At 44.4% G+C, this 23,995-nt stretch overlaps 1 protein-coding gene across 5 annotated transcripts in view; it reads left to right on the top strand.

The window, feature by feature from the left end:
* Smarca2 (SWI/SNF related BAF chromatin remodeling complex subunit ATPase 2) overlaps window positions 1–23,995 on the top strand; it is a 171,059-nt gene that overhangs the window by 109,282 nt on the left and 37,782 nt on the right. For all 5 annotated transcript variants that reach the window (XM_021151584.3, XM_021151582.3, XM_029472470.2 and 2 more), the window contains 2 exons: window positions 2,418–2,495; window positions 7,070–7,288. In XM_021151584.3, coding sequence (XP_021007243.1) covers window positions 2,418–2,495; window positions 7,070–7,288 — 297 coding nt within the window. The remainder of the gene's footprint in view (window positions 1–2,417; window positions 2,496–7,069; window positions 7,289–23,995) is intronic.

The following is a 23,995-nucleotide window of genomic DNA, read 5'->3' as shown; positions in this document are numbered from 1 at the left end:
TACCGAGCTCCCTTGCTAGTGTGGCCAGCTGCTTTCCAGGGAGAGACTGCCTTAGGTGTTGGTGGGCGAGGCAGAGCTTTTAAAGTCTCTTTCATATACTTTTCACTTCTGAAATGAGCCTGCATGTGAAGTCGAGACTGATAGGTAAAAGAATCCTGAAATGAATCTCTCTGCAAAGTGGAGAGTGCCTCCTAGTTTGTCCACCATACATATACATACTTACATACATACATATGAACGCACGCGCGCACACACACACACACATCTAGTCACCTATTGAGTATCAGGAAATGATGAGAAGTAAAACTAGTCATAGGCACTCAGATGTCCGCACTCTTCTAAAACCTTTTAAAATCTCAAGCAATTCGCCAATCCTGGTTTTTAAAACTGAAGATTTGATACAGACTGCGGAGTTAGATTATCTGCTACCTTTTGCTTTAGTTTATACATGTGGCCATTTCCCCAAACACTATGGGCTGGTGACATGGCTCAACAGGTAAAGGTGCTTGTCAGCAAGCTTGCCAAACTGAGTTTGGTCCCCGGGACCCACATGTTGGAAGGAGAGAACTGATTCCCACAAGTTGTCTTTTGACATCCACACACACACATATATACATTCTCGTAATAAATAAATATTGAATAATTAATATGATTTCAGATACTAACGGGATAAATTTTAGTCTATTTTAAATCTAAAGTGGCACACAAAGTGTTTTGACAAAGTGTTTTGACAAAGTGTGATGTGGGAAGAGCTGGTATTCAACTAGGAGTTGCCACTGCATTCTTTCTTTCTTTCTTTCTTTCTTTCTTTCTTTCTTTCTTTCTTTCTTTCTTTCTTTCTTTCTTTCTTCCTTCCTTCCTTTCTTTCTTTCTTTCTTATTTTCTTTCTTTCTTTCTTTCTTTCTTTCTTTCTTTCTTTCTTTCTTTCTTTCTTTCTTTCTTTCTTTCTTTCTTTCTTTCTTTTAAAAGATCTTGTAATAAATGTTACCTGACCAGTTGAGAGGATGGGCAATGAAGCTTGGGGGTTTCTAGCTTTCCTAAACCACAGGCAGAGGCTGATCTCTCTCAGGCCCACAGATCGCAACATAAGGTTACAGGGGAGTTCTGTGCCACTTGTTTCTCACTGGTAGCAGCCTGCTGGGACAACAACTGTGTCAGGCAACTATTACCAGACTCTGGTAGTCTATGCCCTGATGGGAAGTCAACCGGGGACCTTTGCAGACATCAGTGGAGGGCTCCTGTGCCAACAGTCCAGGGCAGTGCAGGGTGCCACAATCACAGCTGGCATGAAGGATGAGGGGACAGAGAACACAGCAAGATCTCTTGTAAACTTCACAGCTGCTCTGCACCCTGGGTACTCAGGTCTCTGTGGGCAGCTGTCCTGCCAACTTCCAGAAGAGTGTACATCTTGTCTGAGGACACCTATGGCCTCATTGTGTACAAGATCTTGTTAAGTCCCGAGCCCATTCTCCAGCTAATCTGCTTCCTTGTCAGATGAACTGTAATATTTAGACAGATTGACTTTAATCAACATGGAGGTGAATGAAATCGGAAGGGTTTTCAGTAATAATGATTATCTTGAATCATTCTTTATTGGATTGCATGTATTTCTAAGAGTGATTAAGTCCCTTCGGTGTGCAAGGTGTCTTGGGAGCTGACATCATCTAGCTTAGGCTGCTGGTATTATTATTATTATTATTATTATTATTATTATTATTATTATTTTAATCATGGAAACCACAGCATACTGTTTGTTCCTAAAACCTTGAGAACTATTTATTTCTGAAAATTAGCAGGTAATGTGCCTTTGTTTAACAGGATATAAAATTTAGGAGCGTTTTGTACCATCATCAATAATAGTGCCTATCAAAATTCATAGATTCAACTTATCTTAAAGGTTCTATATTTAGTACCTATATATGATTTTTTTTTCTTTTACCTCATCCTGGTGCATAGTGACAAAAACCTCACTGTTTTGGGTAAATCTTTGAAAATAAACATTCATGTTTGCAGTATCTGCAGTATCATCAATGGATTTAGTAGAATTAACATTAAGTAGTTGTGCCTGGAGCTGGCATCCTCCCGTGAAGTAGATGTGAAGTAGATGTCATGCCTGTGTTACAGATGAGGTCATGGAGGCGGGGAGACATTAAGTAGCTTGCTTTAAAAGTAACAGAAAAGATCCACACCCAGGAGAGCTCGTGTTTCTTAGAGAGCAGATTTCCCACCCTAGACAGATTTCCTGCTGGAAAGACGGTCTGAAAAGCTCAACCTCTCAAAATACCAAGGGCAGGTACTAAGCTGAGAGACCCTTCCTCCCCTTTCTGTCCTGAGAAGTAGGGCAGAATATTCCCCCCTACAAACTATCCAGTCTCTGTTCTTAAAGCCTCTTCCGATCATTCTGTTTCTGAATCCAGGAAGAAGATGAGGTACCAGACGATGAGACCCTGAACCAGATGATTGCTCGCCGGGAGGAAGAGTTTGATCTTTTTATGGTAATGTTGCAAGAATTATGGGAAAGGACTATCTCTCCCCACCCCTCCCCACCTCCCCTTTTTGTTATCCAGACCGCCTGCAGCCAGAATACTGGGCAGAACCTAGGCCCTGAAGTCTGTGCGTTGCTTTTGGTTCAGAGTCTGCAAACTGGCTGGATTTAGCCGGCAGACATATTGTGTTTGGCCCACATAGCAGTTCTTGAAATTTTGCATTTGTTGCCAGCATGAAAAGAATCCTGATTTCTGGCTTCCTTTGGAAAGTGAGATGGGGCGGTGTTTGGCCCACAGCTCTGTACGGAGGCAGTTGGCCAGAGCTGAGTTGCAGCTTCACCCTTTGCACAGGGTATGCGGTCCATAGTTCACCAGGGACCCACCCCTCATCCCAGGTCTAGTCACGCTGGGCAGCCATCCATTCTCGTTGCATTCAGCTTTCAACTGTGGCTCAGCCAGCTTCTTCCTGAATAAGAGCAGGTGAACAGCAATAGCATGTGAAGTTGTTGCAGGGAAGACACATAAGGGAATAGAACCTTTGACATGTGTGCATAGGAAGACACGGCCATGATCCAAAGAGCAGAACCTGCTTCATGTTAGAGGAGCTTGGTGTTTTAGAATTTGTTGTCTGTGGCTTCAACCTCGAGGTTCCATGATATGTAGTATCACCTATATGTTTCCTAAAACCTCAGTTTGTTTTACATGTGAGGTGTACTACATTCCACGGGGAACAGGCCCAATCTGTGGGGGAGGCTGCTCAGTGGCTGCAGAATGGTGGCTACTGCCTTCTTCAGGCTTTTACACTCTCATCGTAAATGACCAGAACAGTCCCGGGCACGTAGTGCTTATGTGCAATAGGTTACTGAATGAGTGTGGTGGTGGTTGTGGTTTTAGGCTTTGTCCAGATGGCAAGACAGATCCAGATGAGTGAGGGGTATGGCAGGGCACTAGGCTTCCTCCAAAGCATTCAGTCATTCTGACTTTCGTATTAGGCATTTAGCGTGACCATGGAGGGAAGGGATATGTATGCACCATGGCTGTGGTGTAGTAGCACTGAAGAACCCTGATCACCAGTTAGAAAGCCGTGGGGTCCTGGATAACGCCCCCCCTGTGTAATCAAAGCACCTGAAAGGAGAGGCATAGTAAAGATGTGGTTACCAGTTCTGGGGCTGCAAGGTGGAGATGTGAGACCCTTTTAAGCAGAAATTACAAATTTTGAAAAGATGCTAGGAATCGACCCTTTTTGGCGAACTCTCAGCATTAAGGTTTGTAACTACATTCAGGACCTTTATTAATATTATTCCATAACATTGCAGGCCAAAGAAAACACAGCTAAGCCAAATATGACCTGATGGGTTTGTAATCTCTGCCTTTTAAGCTTAGGGACGGTGAGAAAATAGAACCAAGGCTGTGTGGACACTTATGTCATTTTCATGGGGGGAGGGGGAATTATTTGCTTGTGGCTTTTGTCTAGAGAACGCAGATTATGCCCATACATAATGATTCACAATAAAAGACCATTATCTCTTTCTCAGGCAGAAAAGCAGGCAGCCGTAGCAGTGGCTCCCAGCTTTAGGAAATGTATTACTTTGCTACCCCAGGTGAGGCCATTTTAGGGAGACAGGGCATTAATGTGGGTTCTACATTAATGTGGGTTCTACATTAATGTGGGGTTCTGCTGTTACTCCCCACAGTTATAGATTAGACTTTTAAATAGGGAGATTGGGGGTACACATCAGAAAGCAACATCTATCTTTGAGGCACTTACCAAGGGGTAGGTGACTGGGGAGCCCTGAGGCAGAAAGGCTTTCCTGGCCTTTCCTGGCACTCACTCAACACTGCAATGGCTTCAGATACTCCCAAATTAGGTTACGCTCAGAAATCGCCCTTCCCTGGCGGTGCCCTGAAATCGGGAGAAATTTAGTGTTGCTCCATTCTTCTTTGAGGCTGAGCTTTTGTAGAATTTGAAAAATCTCAAGACAAACCTGGAAATTTTGTCCAAGGCCCCATCTCCCTTTAACTAAGGAATGAGTATGCGACCCTAGAACAGGCTTGTCACAGCCCAGACTGACTCAGGAATGAATTGACATAGCCCAGACTGGCTCAGGAATGAACTACTTGTGTAAGAACCTGAAGTTTGTGAGTTCTCAGGCCTGTTTCTTACATGTTAGCATCTGTTAGGGAGACTGTACCAGCTCTGCTGGTTTTTGTTGGGTTTAATTTGTATACCTTTGGCCACTGGGCTGTTCATTAGCACTTCCACCAGGGGGCAGGAAAATGAATTTGAATCCATGCCAGCTACTGTGATTAAAGAGTTTAGCGGCAAGCAAGAATGGAATGCGAGCTGCCTAAGCACTCTGGACCTCATGTATCAAAAGGCTTCGTCCATTACTCAGAATTAGTCCTGTGCCTCACATTAATAGAGACTTATTACTTCAATGTAGAGATACTGTAAACAAATAGCTCCTTTAAAATAATAATCTTTCTTTTAAACAGTGGCATTGCTTTCCCCTTTTAAAACCAAGACATCAAATAATTAATTCACCGTCAATACTGATAACCTGTGGGTTTTACCTAAAAGGTTTATTTGCTAGCAACATGCTTCAGACATTTATCTTGGAGCAATATATAAATAATGGGCTTTTAGAGGCCATATTTGCTATGAAGGCTAAAAATAGTAATAAATGTTATGGTTTATACTAAGGCCTTAAGATGGATACATCCAGGTAGTAATTAAATAGAAAAGTTAGTCTTGTTTGTCCAAAGCTGGTTTAAGATGCTATAGAGAAGTATTGGGTGAGTAGGGTCTCTAAGATCACTAGGACTTGCAGCTTATCGTATTTAATTGAATGTACCTTTTTTTAAAAAATCATATATATGGGTTATTGTTATTAAAATTAAAGAAAATATTTATTCTATGGTTGTCCTACTCTCCGGTTACAAAACAACCTACTGTGGTCATTTTGCAAACTCTGATCTAGGAATCCAGAATTTGGTCTAGCTAGAGCTTGAAGTAGCAACAGGCTATCACAGAGTAGGTCTCGGGGAGATTGCTTTCCTACTAGTTATCGGACAGCTATTAAGAGGTTGCCTCATGCAACCTCTGTCTAGGTCCTGCCTTAAAGAAGCATCCTCTTGCTCACTGCCAAGCTTCCATGGGTAGATCCTGTTTCTGAGCCAAGCATTAGATGGCTGGATTAAGCCAAGCATCACAAGCTAAGTATAGCACATGGGAGAGCAGGGCAACCACGTTTATCTACCAATAGGATGCTGCCATGCTCCAGGCTTACCCTGTCGTACAAACAGAGTGATTTCCAGAAATGTTGAAGCATAGTTTCAGGAGCCTCGATGCTTCAGGAGCCTCGACGCTTAATTTCTAAGTCACATTTGGGTTCAAGAAGCAAATATTTCCTTCACATTTTATCAGTTTTAGCTTTTAAGGAAAAGAGATCATTTTATTGAATATGTGTTTTGGTACTGTAGAATCAGAGGAAGAAGGAGAAGGTAAATGATGAATGATTAATGACTTATTTCTCCATGGCGATGATCCGGGTATATGCATCTAGTGTATACAGAGAGTAAACAATGCTTTTGGTTTGTTCTTTTACACGGTTCAGATTGTTTGGCTACACTTTAAGCCATGCACGCAGGGCACATCATTTACTTAGAACCAGATAGGATTTCTAGAACGAAAAGCGAGAGAGGCACAGGCTCCTGAGGCCCATGAAGGAGAGACAGTTCACGTGTGTCTTGTCGAGTTGAGAGGATCCTGACTCTGTGGTCTGTTGTGTTATAATAATCTCCTAAGAGCTGAACTTTTAGGAAGTGAAGTGTGGAGGAGTATGGTCCTCTGCTACCCCCACCTAGGTACCGAGAAGCCGATGCATTGACAACAGCTGGACCAGGGTAACCCTCCGTGTCCCCTCGACATGTGACTGTGGTTGGTGCCTGAGTCACTAAAAACCTCCTCTGAAGTGTTTCTCTCTGTTCCATTAAAATTGCAAGTCCTCTTCATAAAGGTTAATAATCCTTAGTAGAAGTTTTATATGTGCTCAAGGAATTCACTTGTTTGGGGGGAGCAATGAATTAGATAGGCAGGGCTCACCCTTAAATATTTTCCCACTTACTTATTTTGCGTGTGGCATGTACATACCACGGCACGTGTGTGGAGGTCAGAGTGCAACTTGCTGGAATTGGCTCTTTCCTTGCATCCTGCAGGTCCCAGAGACTAAGCTTGGGTTATCAGGCTTGCCAGCAGGCACCTCTATTCACTTACTGGCCCAGGGCTCACATCTTTAAAATGCAGTCTCCTTTTGAATTTTATACACACACTTGGGCTAAGAAGAAGAGCCCTTAAAGAAGGTATTTGTATTTTTTTTTCTTTTTTGCAAAGGTAAATTCAAATGATGAGTATAGAGGCAGAATCATTCATGTAGACCCGGTGCTTAAGGATGAATTAGAACAATCTGACTAGAGTAGGAGACTGAAAGGGATATTTTGGCAGTAGAAGACAACTTCTGGAGATTGTAAGTTCTGCCATACAGAATCCTCCTCCCTTGGTGACACTATTGTCCTGTTTCCAGCGCATGGACATGGACCGGCGGAGGGAGGATGCCCGGAACCCGAAGCGCAAACCCCGCTTGATGGAGGAAGATGAGCTGCCCTCCTGGATTATCAAGGATGACGCCGAAGTGGAGAGGCTCACCTGTGAAGAAGAGGAGGAGAAGATATTTGGGAGGGGCTCTCGCCAGCGCCGGGATGTGGACTACAGCGATGCCCTCACCGAGAAGCAATGGCTCAGGGTAGGTGTGGCTTTTTAAACTTAACCTGGTGGCTGGAGTGTTTTCGGTGACTTGGCTGGAATTCTCTGCGGTGGCAGAGTTGCTGACGGCAGGGCCTGGGCTCCTGAACATTGAAGGTGGCTTCCTCGTGCAACAGTCATTCTGTGTTTCCAGGCAGTTTTCAGGAGGGAAAAAAATCGGAGTGACAGATTTTTTTGTTAGAGGAGAATTGACCATAAGAAGTAAGGATTATTAGGGCTGTGAGACACATTAATGCTTTATGGTCAATTGTCTGGCCATGCCTCACTTTCTCAAAATGGACGAGAGGTCCTTAGAGATTGTTTTAATTGTTCACCCTTATTTCATGGTCTTTAATCATGGATTTAATTCTGCATGGCCTGCATGGAGAGTTCAGGGGCAGCGTTGTTTTCTAGCTGTGTGATTTCATGGTTATAGCACATTTAGATTTGGAAGGTCCTTTGTACTATTTGGTTTTGATGAAGAAATTGGAACTCAAAAAGTGTGGGTGACTATTTGGGGCACACAGCTGGATAGAAATACAGTCAGTGGCTACTGGTGTGTTTGCATGTCAGCGTCAGCTCGGCGTGATTTATCTGTTTTAAATACCAATGATACCTGGACTGGAGTCAATGACGGTAGGGAGAAAAGAAAATGTTATTCTAAAGTTTGTGGGGATTTTTTTCCTCTTCAGAAAGTGGTAATTTCTCATTTTGACTGGAGACTGAAATCGCACAAAGTTCCTTTGGGACCCCAGAAATATCAGTGTGCTCCTAACAGTTATGTGTGGGAATGTCATGGACAGCAGGGTTTAACTGTCCTTTTGAGCAGACTTGGTACCTAATAGGCAGAACAGCCTGGGACATGCTTTCCAGACAGGGCCAGCAAAGCAAGTGCTGGAAATAGTATGTGCAGTTGGGTACAAACCAAACGAAACAGAAGCCAGTATTGGGCACCATCCATTTTTCTCAAAGGAAATATAATTCCCAAGCTTTGTGAGCCAAGGATTTCAAGGCCTGGGTCAGAAGAGGGTAGGTGGGGAGAGAGGAACAGGGAAGGATTTTGAGATTGGATATCCAAGGCAGACGGCCTTGGTACCACTGGAGGGATGATTCTCTCGGGGCATTGTGTCATGACAGGGATGTGACCTGAATTTTGAAAAGATGGTGTCTGTGGGATTCTGCAAAGAAAATCCAAGAAAGCATCACTCAAATTTATGGCTGAACAATTGCATATGAAATGTAACTTGTGTGTGATTGTTTCCCTTTCAGACCCAGGTAAGGGTTCCGATGGCCTCAGAATGCAGCTCTATGAATTACCTCCATTTGACTGTTACGGTCGTAGTTGTGTAATTAAGACTCATCCTATAATATAAGGAGATTTTGCTTAATATTCACTTCAGAGCTTGGAAAAATTGGTTTTCCTTTCTCTTTATTTAAGCAATATATTCATCACTTGAAGTGTTATTACCAGAGAGGAAACAGGCATAATCTAGGCCCACAACTTTAAAATTGATTTTTTGATATGAATAACCTCCAGATGTGATAGGCATAATAACCCTGTTTATTGGTCAAGATTGTAGCCAAACTTACCTTGTGTTTTATAATCATAGAGTCACTCCTAGGAAGGATGACAACATTAATCTTGAGAGGCCTACGTGTTAGGCTAGCTTATCATCACTTACTCTATCCTTCACGGTACCCCATATGTACAGAAACAGAATGAGTGATTGTGGAAACGGACTCTAATCCTAGAAAAGTGGAAGCTACCGGCTTCCCAGTAGTGCTTGGAGAACATTCTTAGTGTGTGCAGTAGGCTCCCATTTTATCTGCCGCAGGCACGTTCGAAAACAGAAAACTAGTTAGTTTTACAGAGCTAAGTCCCCTATGGAAACTCGTGTGTGGTTTTTATGCCTAAGGAGCCTAGGTGTGTCAAGTCATCCAGGAGGGCAGAGGCTGGTCTCAGTACAGCTTTCGTGGAATGTACCTTATTGGCATTCTTTTCAAAAACTGCATTTCATGTTCTGTTAAGGCACCTGACCCCCTGACCTCAACCCTTGAGAGCTGCAATCCTATGTTGCTGTTGACCCAGGAGCAGTCTTTGTTTAATATATGGCAACTAAGTATGTGCTGCAATAACATGGAATTGGGGGGAGGGAGCTCTTAGGGGGCTGGGTGTGTAGAGACACTCTGTACCGCCAGTGACTGGGATCTTGAGTACACAGCCAATGTGGTCTTGAGAGGGAGACTGGCAAGTACTACAGAGTAAGATATGCTCCATCAGGGCTGAAATGAATTCTTTTTCCTGGCAGCGCTGTATAAAGCCTGCTTGGCTAAAGCTTGGAAGACGCATAGAATCCTAGAGTTGGAAGGCAGGGTTGGAAAGCGGCTGAATGGGGTTGAGGCCATCCCGTGTTCAGCCCACACTCTAGAGAGTCCATGCCAAGAGTCTGGCTGGCCCTCGAAGGCAGTACACTGTCGTTTTGTCTTCCAAGCCCCAGAAGTTCAAGGTCAGCCTTGAAGGTTGTTTCTTCCTCCCTCTGGACAGAATTCTCTTTCCCTATCCCTGGCCTTGATCCTATGCCCTGGAAAAGACAGAACAATGCATTTTCTGTCTTCACAACACAGGTTTAGTCTGGCATGGACATCTCAACCCTCCTCTTTTGAACTTTTCCTCACCGTTCACGGCTCAGTGCATTGGTTGCCTTGGAAGATAAACACTGATTGCACATCCCAGTGTGTTCTCGGGTTTCCTTGTTTGCCCCCCCCCCCCCCCATCACAGCACCATTCCGGGTTCCCAGCATTCTCAGGCTTTGTCTGATTTCCTGGCTGGTTGGTAAGCTGGATCTGGAGCCGGATCTTATCAAAACTGTGGACTTCCATGTGCAGCTATTATGGGCCACTGGGTACCACAGTGAAACAGACTGTACAACAGAATGTAGATACAGTCCTAGCCCCTGCTGTAGCAGAAGCACCTAACCACGCCCATCTGTGAACCTATCCAAAACCAAAACCGTAAGTCGGGGTTGTTCCTCTGTCGTGATGGTTCCTGGATGAGGGCACCTTGTTCTTCATGGCATTCTTCACGTAGCCAGGCTGGGTGAGCATTTGCCAGCTTGATCAATCTCTGTCCACGTGAGCTCTAAGAGGGGGAGATAGCATGGTGCAGGGGTTCAGGAGCCTGTCTGGTCTGTTTCACTTAGCTTTACTTACATCCTGCTGGGCAGGCCTCCTCTGTGTGGCCACCCCGGCTCACTAGAGGCTGTGAGTCCAGGAGAGCAGGTTTGGATGAACTCCTAGCATTTCTCACCCAGCACCTCAGGACTCTCAGGATAGATGTAAATGATGGCACTGCTGCTTTCCTGACAAGTACAGTTTCCCACAAACAGGCTTTATTCTAGAATTGGAATATGCTAAAAATTTCTCATAGACTCCTGGAGAGAGTCTGTTTAGCTGGGAGGAATTTTTTTTTTTAAATTTCCCCCTTGATTCATAATGTTTTAAATGAGGAGAATCATAATTTCAAACATACCTTGTGGGTTTTTTTTTAAATAAAGTATTTTAAGTTGATTTAAAATCTGATTCCATTGAAACTTAGAAATGCTTTCAGTAGCCGGCAGTTTCCCAGTTTGGGGGTAACTTTGTTTTTTGATAGTGGTCTGTTTAATGTCCCCTTACCAATGGGACATCATATTGTTTGTGTCTGGATAAAGATAGAAGCTATTGTTTAAGCATGACCTTGGGGGCATACAACTGGGTTCTTCCCACCCCGTGAGTCTCTATGAGAGTTGGCACAAGGTTGATGTGCAGCCGTTATCTCCAGAAGTCTCTATGTGCATACACACCTGGTCCCCTTTTGTGATCTTGGAGACTTTGATGACTGGTACTTTTGACATCAGGGGGTCCTAGCCACCAGCTCCAGTCAGAAGCAGTTCTGTGTTCTTATAGTTCATTAAGTCTCTGGGTTGTTTTGTTTTGTTTTGTTTTGTTTTTTAGTCTAAAAGGACTCTTAACTTTTTCGTGTCTTGGTTGCTTCCTAACACTGTGTTGGAGTCTGTGGTGTACATCAAAACCAGCCCCTCCCTCAGCAGTTGCCCAGTTACCACCAAGGGGTTGTTAAACCTGTAATTTCTAGGATCCGATGGTTGGACAGATCCAGGAAACTTTTTTTAAAAAGACAGTCTGTATGGAGTGGAATGTCTGACATTTACAGATTTTTCTAGAAGTTTATGACCATGGGAAAGACATAGCGAGAGACTTGCCCTAGAAGAAGCTCTGTGGGGCCTGAAGGTCAAGCCTCATCAGCTTTCTAGTGAATATAACTCTGAGCATGCCTCTCCACCTCCCACACCTTGAGGGGGCTTTGTTGTTTTCTGAGGACTTATTTCATCGACTTATGTGTGTCCTTGCCTGTATGAAAATATATGCACGCATGCGTGTGGATGAGTATCCTTATGTATGTGTGGAGGCTAGAAAAGGAGGTCGGAGCCCTTGGAACTAAAATCATATAATAGGGATGCCCACATCATTACACTGGTCTAGGATATAAACTCTAGTCCTTGTGATTTTATACAGCATCTCTCCAGCACCTACCTGTCGTTTTGACCCAGGAGGGACAATTTTTCATTTCAGCCTCAATAGCAGTTCAGTGCTGCCAAAGACCTGACAAGCTCAGCGATGCAGTCCTAATAAGATTGGCTGTAACTTCAGATACCAGCCACATTTGGGGAGGGTCAAGGGCCCGCATGCCACTGACTGGCTGACTGACTGACTGACTGACTAACTAAGATGTTTCCATGAGCTCTTTGGATTCACACTTTACTAGAATGGCTCACAGAACTCAGGAAAATACCCCTGCAGCTCTAGTTTCATGACCACGTATGTGAATCAAAGGAGAGGTGCACTCCCCTCACTTTTGCATGTAGATTCAAGGTGTCTGAATCTCCTACAACATTAGTACGTACTCCAAACAGGAAGTCCACTGACCTTTAGTGATCAGGGTATTCATTAGTGCTTCATTAAATGGACGTGATCGAGGAAACCATTGGCCAATTGATGGTACTCAGTCTCCAAGCACTTTGGCCTCTCTGGAAACCAGTCCAGATATGATGGTTTGAGTATGGTATGTTCTTCCAAAAGCTTGTGAATGAAGGCTTGGCCCCTCGCTTGTAGATGCAGTCCACGGAGAGACCATTGTATTATGACAGCTTCTACTTCCACAGTGTATTAATCCATTGATGGGTCCATAGCGTGGCATTATTGGGAGCTGGTGGTACCTTAAGGCCTGACCAGGGAAAGATGGTCAATTGAGACTAGGAAGGGCATCCTGTCCTCAACATCTGTCTCACCTTCTGCTTCCTGGTTACCATGAGGCAAGCAACTGGCCTGTGACACACCAGCTTACAGGCCCAGAAGGAACAGCCAGCTGACCGTGATCTGAAATGTGTGTCACCGTGAGTCAGAATAGCCTTCCTTCCTTCCGTTAAATTATTTCTGGTGTTTGCCCCAGCACGGAGAAGAGAGCTAACGTCTAGGCCAAGCGACTAACAGTCTAGCCACACTGTTCTGTTAGTGCTATATGTGTTTGATTTTATATTTTATTTTTATATTTATATATATAGTATAAATACTTATATAGTTTAGTATATTTATATAGTATAAGAACCTATATATTTTATTAGGTTCTTATACCTCTACCTCCCTTCAAACTCTTATTCTACCTTGATCTCTTCCAACCCCCAACACCAGGAAGGAGAGAAAGAAGGTTAGAGGGGGAAGGGGTGTAGACGACTTCCTGCTGATTTCGGGACATCGTGTCTCTTGGGACCCATCCAATCATCATCGTCAGGATATCTCCAACTTTTTCTTCTTACTGTCAGACCACGGGAGCAGCAAGGGAAACAGCAGCCTTCTTTTCTGAGCATCTCCTTCACCCCCACCCCTCTCAGGGCTCTGGCATTTATTTCCTCTCCAGAGACCCCAGAACTAAACTATCTGCAGCTGGCGAAAAATCACGCCCCTCCTGGAGCAGGAGATGATCATAGTTAGCGGCTGTGGACAAACTGAAGCAGCCTCATATTCCACACCTGGGATTAAAACAAAACCATTATTTGTATATTATGCTGGGTTGTTAAAGAAACCAAAACTCTCACTACGTTGTTGGTCTTCTGTGACCAACTCTAGCCAAAGCTTACCCACCAGAAGTCACTTCTTTCGTATGGTAAAGATAGCCCTGTCATCTGGGAAACTCCAAGGGTGTAGACACTCCATGCTAAGAACCTAGGAGTAGACGGGCAAGAATTATGATGCAGCAGGAAGCCCTATCTTCAGGCCTGACCTCTCTGTTCTCCTTACATGGAAGGAACCTCTCCACCTGGCCTTCCTTTCACAGAGCAACTTCCTGGGAAGAGTGCTCCATGCTTGGTCTCCACTGACACTCTCAGTAGCCCCATCCCCACCCCATCTCCCTGGCCGTCTCTGGATTGGGGTGGGCCTTTGGAACTGAAGACACTCTGTGATGGCACACAACGAGTTTGCTTCTTGATGAGTGTAAACTAAGCAAGAGGCAAAGGAGGGGTGAGGGGCTTAGTACCGCTCCAGTGAGGAGACCACAAGTGTTCAGTTTGCAAAGTAGTATCTTCTGAACGAGGAGGAAGCTGTGGCTTTTATTGGGGAAACCTCTGCATACGGGTAGACATCACCATAGGTAGAGACCTAGGTATTTCTAAGCATGCTAGGTTTGAGGTCATTTACCATGTTCAAATAAAAGACGGGTGATGAGCACTTTCTGGAGCATGCTAAGTTCATTACCATATGGTTAAAATAAGATGCCTACCAATGAAGGACTCCGTGTCACTGTGAGCATAGTTTCCCCCAGATCACGCAAAATAAGCCATTCAATGATTAGAGCTGTCTCTGTCTCCTTTTTAAGATTCTCAAGGAATCTATATTAGTAACTTTTTTGTTGTTGATATTGTAACTAAATAGCCAACAGGAGCAACTTGACGGAGGAGAGAGGGTTATTTAGGCTCGTGGTTCAGGAGCTCCTTAGGCTATCACCGCAGAGAAGATGCCTGCTGGATTGAACTCAGCTGTAATTTTCCTGGCTTGCAGCTGGTCACATCACATGGCAAACGGGAAGCAGAGAACTTCAGCAGAACGGAGGGCTAGCCTTTGGAACTCTAGGCTCTGGGAGCCTGCATCAGCCCTCTATGTCTCAACGTTTCCAGATTCCCTACCAGCTTGGAACCAAGGGTTCAAACACATGTCCCCACATAGATGACATTTCACATTCAGGCAATATCAGACAGTCTTAGCTGAAGTTAGAAAAAAAAAAGGAGGAGGAAGAGGAGGAGGAGGAGAAAGAGGAAGAGGAAGAGGAAGAGGAGGAAGAGGAAGAGGAAGAGGAAGAAGAAGAAGAAGAAGAAGAAGAAGAAGAAGAAGAAGAAGAAGAAGAAGAAGAAGAAGAAGAAGAAATACCCCCTTTGAAGGCATGTCTTTTAAAAAGCCAGAGGCTCATACTCGGCTGTTTCACAGTCCTCGAAAATGCCCACCTCCTCTAATGGCTAACATCTTCTGCCTCCTGAAGATGCCTGGCTAACATTTCTGTCTGCTGATGGGCTCATACCACTCATACGGGTTTAGAAAGCAAAGGCATTCTTTGTCTCTGTGAACTGCCCTTATCCTCATTTTTTATTAAGACAACGGTTCTCGTTCTTGCACCAGGGATAGCCAATCTAGAAGGTGCGGAAAAGCGTGTTAACATGACTTAAAAATATTCTTCTACAGTGAGAGATTGGTAGCTTCTGCGGGGTTATACCCAAGGTGTCAACAGTGTCATACTAAACATTAAACTTGTATGCATCTGTTTGTGCTCATGATATAATTTGTGTCTTGCTAACTTCGTTTAAAAAGCATACTGTAGCTTGCTTGTGTTTGAGAGCAGGCATTCCGTCTACTAGTATTGGCAGAGTCATGGTGAGAGAGCATGGCTAGGGCCAGAGCTTTTCATTTGATTTCAGTCATGTATGTTCTACCTGAGATGTTTCTAGCATCGCAATGCTGGTGCTGTTGTTGAGGCTTGGGACTTTGACAATCTGGGGTTACTGCAAAGCTAGAGGGTAAGCGGACTGGTGATTTCTGGAGGGCTCTGCTCTGCTCCTTTGGTCTCTCTGCCAACTTCAGAATGCTTCTCTTCCTTAAAATGCTTAGCGATAACCTGGAATTTGTTTAATTGCAGAGTGGAGTGATTTTGCCCCCCAGCACTTGGAGATAATTAGAACACGATGTAGATTGTGTGCTCTGTATAATGTGTAATTACAGCTGGGCGGAGACAACGGATTTTGGAGAGCAGGCCTTTGTCACATGGCGGATCTGATGTCTTGAAAACGTGGTTTTGAAAAGTCCCACTTAACTTGTTTACTATCATGAGCTTCCATAGGACCTCACCTGTCCACCTGTCTGCTGTGTGCTCTTTGAACACTGTGTGATTAAAGGTGACTACAGAGGCTCCTGGCGTTGAAAGAAAATGCTTTTTCTTTTTCTTTTTCTTTTTCTTTTTTTTTTCTTTTTCTTTTCCTTTTCCTTTTCCTTTTCCTTTTCCTCCTCCTCCTCCTCCTCCTCCTCCTCCTCCTCCTCCTCCTTCTTCTTCTTCTTCTTCTTCTTCTTTTTCTTTTTCTGAATGATGCCCTGTCTAGTTGGACCCCAATATGTTTATGATGTGATGGAGATGAGGCGAGTCGATAAGACAGGTATTGTCAGAGGCCATAAGATTTCAAAAATGAGCCTCTCAGGAGCAAAGACATATTTTTTCCTTTCTCCCCATAAATCTGCTACCAGATGTGAGTATGCATTTCTAGAGGATCTTTGGGGTCCCCATGATCACATCTGCTTTCCATGAGGAGGACATTGGGAGTTTTCTTTTCATAAAGCCTGATCTAAATGAAAGGAAGTGCAAGACTCTTCAGATTGACAACAGTGGGGCGGGATGATTGGTAAATCCTAAACCATGGAATTTACTTTGGCATTTTGAAGGTGTTGTCATGCCAGCATGCATATCCAGACAGGATGGATCTCTGTACTTGGCCACTCAGTGCAGGCAGCCAAGGTGCCGAATTCTAGAGTATAGAAGGCAGACGGCTCCCTGAAGATTGTGTTCATAAAGGACACACACACCCATACCCAAGAAAAACCCAAGGGGTTGGAGTTTCAGATAGCATTATTTGGAATTCTGCTGAAATACATCAGAAATAATAAAATCTCACGTGTATGAAGACGTAGACTGTAGATCCTTTGGGAGGGTTTGAAACATGGTAACATCTCTGTTTGGGTCGGACGAAGTCGGACCCACCCCAGATCAGAGACAGACTGGGATCTCTTAGCTCTGTTTTGGCTGAGAACATCTGTGATTCTGGGAAATGTAATTTTCTCTAAAAATAATTTATTTTATGCTGGTAGGATTTCTTGGCGACTTCATCTACAGCATAACATGCCTAGCACTTTTTATATTTTTATATTTTATGTTCTGTTTGTTACCTTAAATAATCTCCTTAATTTTGTTTAAAGACTACAAGACTTAAAACAATTGACCTTTTACTTTTTTTAATGGCATTTGGGTTTTAAAATTAGGTCATCTGATTTACCGGGGCAGAATTTTCTAGCAAGCTGCATTTCCGTTTTTATACACAAGGGAGAGCTAAGGCCCTAGAAAATAGATGTAGGTTTCACCACATTCCATCTTTGGGTGGAAGGACTGAACTAATTAATGGCGTTAAGAGCTGTGAATTACTGGGGGTGTGTGTGTGGGGGGGGAATATTTGACAGAAGTAAAGGAATTTTAATAACTTCCAACAGCTTTTATTTTATATGCACTGGCCAGATATCTATAACAGCCATTTAACCCCAGTATGTTCCCCTTTTGTTAGAATTCAGCAGGGTAAATTTAACAGAAGGAATAGTCCTCAGAGGGCTGGCAAAAATAAACAGCAAAGGTTGAGAGGCCGGACAGACTTGGGGCAAGTGATTGCTTTTCTTCTTTTCTCTTCTTTCCTTCTTTTTTTTTTTTTTTTAAAAAAAAACAACAAACAAACAAACAAACAAAACCCTTAATGGTTAGAATTTCTGGTCTTGAATTTTATTGTTAGAAATCAGGATTTAAGCTGGGCATAGTGATGCACACCTTTAATCCCAGCACTCGGGAGGCAGAGGCAGGAGGATTTCTGAGTTCCAGGCTAGCCTGGTCTACAAAGTGAGTTCCAGGACAGCCAGGGCTACACAGAGAAACCCTGTCTCGAAAAACCAAAAAAAAAAAAAAAAAAAAGAAAGAAATCAAGATTTAGCTCCCAAATCAAACTCCGTCATCAAAAAGAACTGTGGAGAATTGCCCAGGCCTTACACATACAAAGAAGCAGTAAGTTCATACTCTCCTGAGAAGAAGGGGGCAGAAATTCATTTGTTTCTGTGGGGAAAGAAAAAAGTTTGGAGATGTCTTTTTTTTTTTTTTCCAAATCAAGATTTGGTGTTTAATCCTGTGTATTTATTTAGATATTTATTTATTTATTTTAAAGCAATAAGGCAAGTTGACAGAAGATGAATCTTAGAGTCAGGCAGATGGCCAAGTTTGGTGCCAGCCTGGTCTATCTAGCAGGTTCCAAGCCAGTCAAGGCAATATAGAAAGACTCTATCTCACAAAACAAAACAAAACAAAAAAACCAAACAACCCAATAAATAGTCTTTATTGTTGGTAAGGGTTGGGGCATGCACTGTTTGGGGAGAATCAATCAGGGCAGGGTGACTCCATTTTCTCTGGGTGGAATGAGAAAGCCACAACACAAGGCCACTTTCTCTGCAAGCTAGGGCTTAGTGGCAGAGAGCCCAAGCCTTGGGGTCAGCAGGGGTTCAACTCCGCCTCGTGACCTGGTAGCCTTTGAACTTCTAGGAGCTTTCTTTGTTTTGTTTTGTAATTTAATGTGATTTTATAGAATGTTCCACGAGGAGGGATTCTGTGTTTGAATGTATCTCACACAAGAACCAGGATCCTTAAATGGGAGAATAGACTTTTAAGAAAAAAGATCCAACTGTTTCTGAGAAATCCCAAATGGGAAGTAGGAGAAGAAAATCCTTCTGTTGTGTGTCCTGAAGAGAAGGTTTGGGGTAACGGGAGAAAGCTTAGGGTGGGGAGCTTAACCAGGAGGGCCTGCCTACTTACTGACAATGTCACAGCTTCTGGCCACAGGCATCTTCCACTCAAGCCAACAGAAGTTCACCCAACAGTTAACTGGCTCCGGCTAGTTCTCACTGAACAGCTTGCCAGCTTACCCTCACTCAGCCAATGATGATTTTGACTTCAGTTTTCACTTTAGCCTGTGCCTACAGAAAGAATGTAAGGAAGGGCTGGCAGCCATGGAGTGCGAGCCCGGGCCTGCTGCTACCCATGTGGTCTTTGAAAGGCTTTTCTCCAGTGTGAGGAGGGCAAGCAAAGTTTGGCAGAAAAGGGCAGAAGAACCAGAACCTGCCTGTATTCCAGCCAGTTCTGGGACTTCTAGCCCACAGAACCATGCAAAATACACATGTACTGTTTGTGAGCCCTTGCTTGGGGTCTCCAAAGGCAAGCAGGGCCAGGACTGGGAAAGCCGCTGATTATAGGCACAGGCTTGTCATTCTGGGAGCTGAGACTCCTGTGAGGTGCCAGCTGTCGACCAGGACACAGGGAAGCCAGGGATGTGGCTTTAGTCCAAGCCTGACACCCCAAGCATCAGGGTGGGAACACGTTGACAAAAGTCTTGGACCCCCAGAGGCCTAAGAATCAGGAATCTGGTACCCAGAATCCAGTATCTGCAAATTAAATGGCCAGAAAAGGAGAATCCCTCTTGCCTCCTGCCTCTTTTTCTTCCCTGGCCCCCAGTAGATTGGACCAGCTGCTGGCTTTACTGATTAAAAAGGTTATTTTATTTCAGAAACACACAAACATTTTTGAATAGTGTATTCTCAGCCATGTGAACATCCCTTAGAGTTGTCAAGTTGACATGCCATCACATTAGTGAGGTGTCCTCACCCCCACCCCGCCCCTGTCTCCCCTAGGCTGCCCCATCCCTAACCCCGGTACTTTGCACTGCAGTCCAAACTAAGATGTGGGTCATTTTCAGCTTTGATTTGAGGAACCTTTCTATCCACTGTCCAAAGGAAACCTCCAAAGTCACAGAAAGGTTTGTTTGCTTTACTGTTGACTGTGATTTTTAATGATCCCACCCTCTGTATACATGAACAGGAACTGTAAAAAAGCAGATTTGACTCAGTGATCCTGTACGGACGACTGATTACGTCTTGTAGACACATTTGGGTATGGGAAGAGTGTTGTTGCTCTGCACAGTCACAGCTGGCCACATTTATTAATGCAATTAAGAGGCAGACTCGAGAGGCGCTCTTAGCGATGATATTGTACAGTTAGCCACTTGCAAGGGCTGGTAAAGAGTGGGTCTCCAAGCACACAAGAAGTGAGAATTAGCAGAGATGAGGACACACAGTGACACACTCCAACACGTTGTAAGGTCTCTAGCTGTTCGGGAAAGGAGCAGGTGTTCGGCACCATGTATTCTGCATAATGCCACCATGTTGGCGTCAGCCCTCTGGGGGTGATAGATGTGTGGCTGCCTTTGGACTGGTAGGGGAGGGGAAAAGGCTGCTGCCTCTACAGGCCTCGTTTGTCTTCCTGCTGCTGTCGGGAGACTCCATCCTTCCCAACAGACAGCAACAGCTGGGCGTGTGTGTTACCTGTCAGCCCCGTTTGGCCTTGAGGGAAGGAGAAATACAGCCTCCACATTCACTGACAAACAGGAGCTCGAGTGCAGAGTAATGAGGATTGGAGCATGTGACATGTTCAGATTCCTGACACTGTAGAGGGTGACTCTCTCTTTGTTCTCATTGCCCAGAGGATACAGAAGGAACCTTTCAGAACGAATGTATACTCTGATCACCCTGCCTACAACCCCCATCCCCCCACACACACAAACACTCCACTATTGGGGAGTGGAACCCCAAACACTTTTACCTGATCTGTAAGGCCGTGGCCTTCTGCTCCCTTGTTCTTGACTGGCCCACAGGGCTATACTCTGGTTCTTCACATCCCCTGTCCCAGATCTCTACTTCTCCTTGTCCAGAGCAGCTCCTTAGAGACCCTTCCTGGTCACCCTTGTTGAATGGTGCTTGTTACTGTCACTTGAGGTGCACTGTATTCAATGGCCCTGCCACTGCCAAAAGGATACCTTATTGTTCTCCCCCATCAGTCCTGAGCTCCAGGGACAGCCAGGGTCTCGACTAGTGTATCTCAGGGACTGGAGTAGCACTACTATCCTAGCAAAGACTCAGTTAGCCTGTGACTCCGTGGATGTGGTTACAGGCGGCAGGGAGAGCTAGGAGGGGAGCTTTGACTGCAGCCCCTCATCCTTTCGACAAAGCCGGTGGAATGCTGTGCTTTCTTAATGCACATCAGGATGGGGCATTGCTGGCATCTCTCCAGGAATGTCCCAGCGATCCATGCCTTCATAAAGATTTGCTCCCCGAAAGAATCCTTCGACCTGCAAGTGCCCCTGCACTTTTCGCAGATGTGAAGGCTCCAGTATCCTTCCAGGAAGTGTGGATGAGGACTGGTGCCAAGCCGTGGTGGCGCACGCCTTTAATCCCAGCACTCGGGAGGCAGAGGCAGGTGGATTTCTGAGTTCGAGGCCAGCCTGGTCTACAAAGTGAGTTCCAGGACAGCCAGGGCTACACAGAAAAACCCTGTCTCAAAAAATCCAATAATAATAATAATAAATAAATAAATAAATAAAATGCATAGAAAGTTCAACTATTGCTTCCAGCCAGCTATGTCTCAGAAACCCTGCCAGGTTCGGCTCCCATGTCCTTCCCAGCAAAGGCGGGATTAACCTCAACTGCCTTAAAATGGAAGACGCAAGGGACTAAACGAACCAGATGCTCCTCTTTGCATTCTGTCCAAGTGTCATAAATGAATGTGCAGATTTTGAGTGTGACAATGATGCTCGGTGTATAGATGGCTTCCTCCCTCTTCCTCATTAAGGGAAGAATTGTCAGGATGAAGGAAATCTGTGGTACAGACCATGACATTTTGCTCTAGGCAAAGCTTGCTTGATTCTTGTCCGCACATTCCTGCTCAAATATAATATTGAAGTTCACTCACTGTGCTCAGAGCCCTATCACAGAACATCACATTCTTAACGTGTCATACTGGTTTTGTTTTGTTTTGTTTTGTTTTTAAAGATTATCTTGCATTTGAACCTTGTAGGATCTTTTCACAACGACTTTTTTATTATTATTTTTCATTGAGCTTTGTGGAGACTGATTGTGACACTTCCTCTACTCTACCTCTGCTCCTGACGGCATAATAAGAGAATGTGGGTCAGACAGCTGGAAATCTCTTCTCCGCCTGGTGACTCAGTTTCCCTGTCTGCACACTGGGGTCATAAAGTGGGACTAGGAGTAGACAGAGCCCCTCCATCCTGCCTTGTGATTCTTCAGCATTGCCTTTGGTGACCACAGAGGGGTGATTCAGTCTTGTCCTGGGCCACATCCAGTTCTATGACACTCAGCCCTTGGGGACTTAGGACCCAGACATGTTTCTTTGTTCCTCTTCTTGACCATGTCGAGTTGACCAGGGTGCTCTGTTGTGACTGTGGGCTTTGTAACTGATCCTTTGTGTAGACTTCAGGGACATCCTGGTTATGATATGCATGGCATTCACATAGGTGAAACCAGTCTTGTGTTGTGATGGGCCATGAGGTGCCAGCATGAGAGAATAGTGAAGGTAGCAGCTGCTGCCACATGGGCCGCTCCTTACAGGGAGTTGAGACTTTTATCAGTTTTGCACAGACCCAGAACTGGGATTATCAAGAAACGGCCCACCCAGCCCCTTTTACAATCCTTGGCTCACTACTGGCTGTTAGAGTAGACCAGATTTTAAATAGATATATTGTGTTCATCAAGAATATCAAGGTGTCCCCCAGATTACCAAGATCAAATCCGTTTGCATTCACTTTAAAAAATTAGTCAGTACTTTACTGTCATGTTACAGATGGCCATGATAGTCACAGATTTCACATCCTCAAAATCAACCAATCACACATCAAAATGTTATTTTTTTAAAAAAAGAAGTCTGTATTGAACATATACTAAAATAGATGTATGTCATTATTCCCAAAATAATGTGGCATAACAATTATTTTCATGGCATTTGTATCGCATTAGGGAATATAAGTAAGGAAATGATCTAGAGATGATTTTAGGCCCTGAGAGGGTATGCCTAGGTTATGGATGAATGAATACTATGCCATTTTCTGTAAGAGACTTGAGCCTGACCCCATCTTTAAAAACCAAACAAGAAGAAAAGTACAGAAGAGTGCGAGAAAGAGAACGGAATGACCTAGAACCTCACCAACTGTTGTGTATGTTCCAGAAAGAGCCAAGGGAGAATCCTATAAAAAGGCCACTGGGGCGGCATTTTGCATTCCGGGTTATTATCAACCTCTTCTAAATCTCCACACTTGGCTCCAGCCAGCTCCGTCTGAGATGCCCATCAAGCCTCAGCCTGTTGGTGGCATAGACCTGAAGAAAGCCTGTTTTACAGGCACGTGGTCTAGCGGGCTGCCTTCTGTATTTAGGGGCGCTGAAGGATGTAGAATGGCATGCCTTTCCACACTGGAAAAAAATGACTTTTCTTCCTGCCCCTGAGCAGGGCTATGGTATCTCACAGAGTATCTATCCTCCTTTCAAAATGAGTTTTGGTTTGTTTTTTGTTTTTTTTTTTTTTTCCTTTCTTACGTGATACAGTTGGCGATGTTGTTTTGGTTTGTCTGTTTTTAGTTGTTAGAAAAGAAGCAAGCCATAGCCTCTTTTTCCCAAGACTAAGTTCTTAACAATAATTCATCCCCATAGAATTTTTAGCTTGTATTTGTTAGTGTTTTGTTTGTTTGCTTGCTTGTTTGTTGAGACAGAGTAGTCCTGGCTGTCCAGGAGCTCCCGGTGTAGACCAGGGTGGCCTCGAACTCTCGGAGATCCATCTGCCTCTGCCTCCAGAGTGCTGGGGTTAAAGGTGTGTATGCTACCGTACCTAGCAGCATTCTTTTCTTTTTTTTTAGTGCTCCATTGCTGAGATACCTCTATCCCACAGGACTGGTTCTGGGGTGAATCAAGCCCATTCTTTGGGTTTTCTCCTTCCTGCCCCTTTCTGTGTCAGACAATGCCAGGCTAGATGCTGTAAATGCATGCCACCATGTAATCACTGAACGTCTTGGAACCGATACAGTTTCTCCCATTTTCCAGATGAGGACTCACACCTCCCAGGCCTGGAGCACGGAGTCTTTTGTTTATGACAGGCATGTCCATTAGGTTGACGGTTGAGCGTTGAATCTGTTGCCTTTTCAATTTCAATAATGCACATCTGGGTTCTAGCTCTTGGAAGACAGAGCTAGAAGCAGGTGAGACACAGGTGGTAGTGAAAGTCTTGGAGGGATCATCCTAGAGATTGTCCAGTCAGCCTCCTGAGGTGACCGTGGTGACCATGAGACCTCTCCAGACTGCTAGTCGGGCCACAATTACACAGAAGCTGCTTGGTAGACTTCTTTCTGCTAAGTCACTGGGCATTTTATGTGTGTGGGTTAGTGTCTCCATCCTCGTTTGCTTTTGTTTCTGGGGAAGCTGAGC

This window comes from Mus caroli, unplaced genomic scaffold (assembly GCF_978045245.1).
Source record: "Mus caroli unplaced genomic scaffold, Mus_caroli_1 scaffold_20, whole genome shotgun sequence".
Classification (NCBI taxonomy): Eukaryota; Metazoa; Chordata; class Mammalia; order Rodentia; family Muridae; genus Mus; species Mus caroli.
Note: the sequence above shows the minus strand (reverse complement) of the source record. Positions and strands in the feature narration are given on the sequence as shown.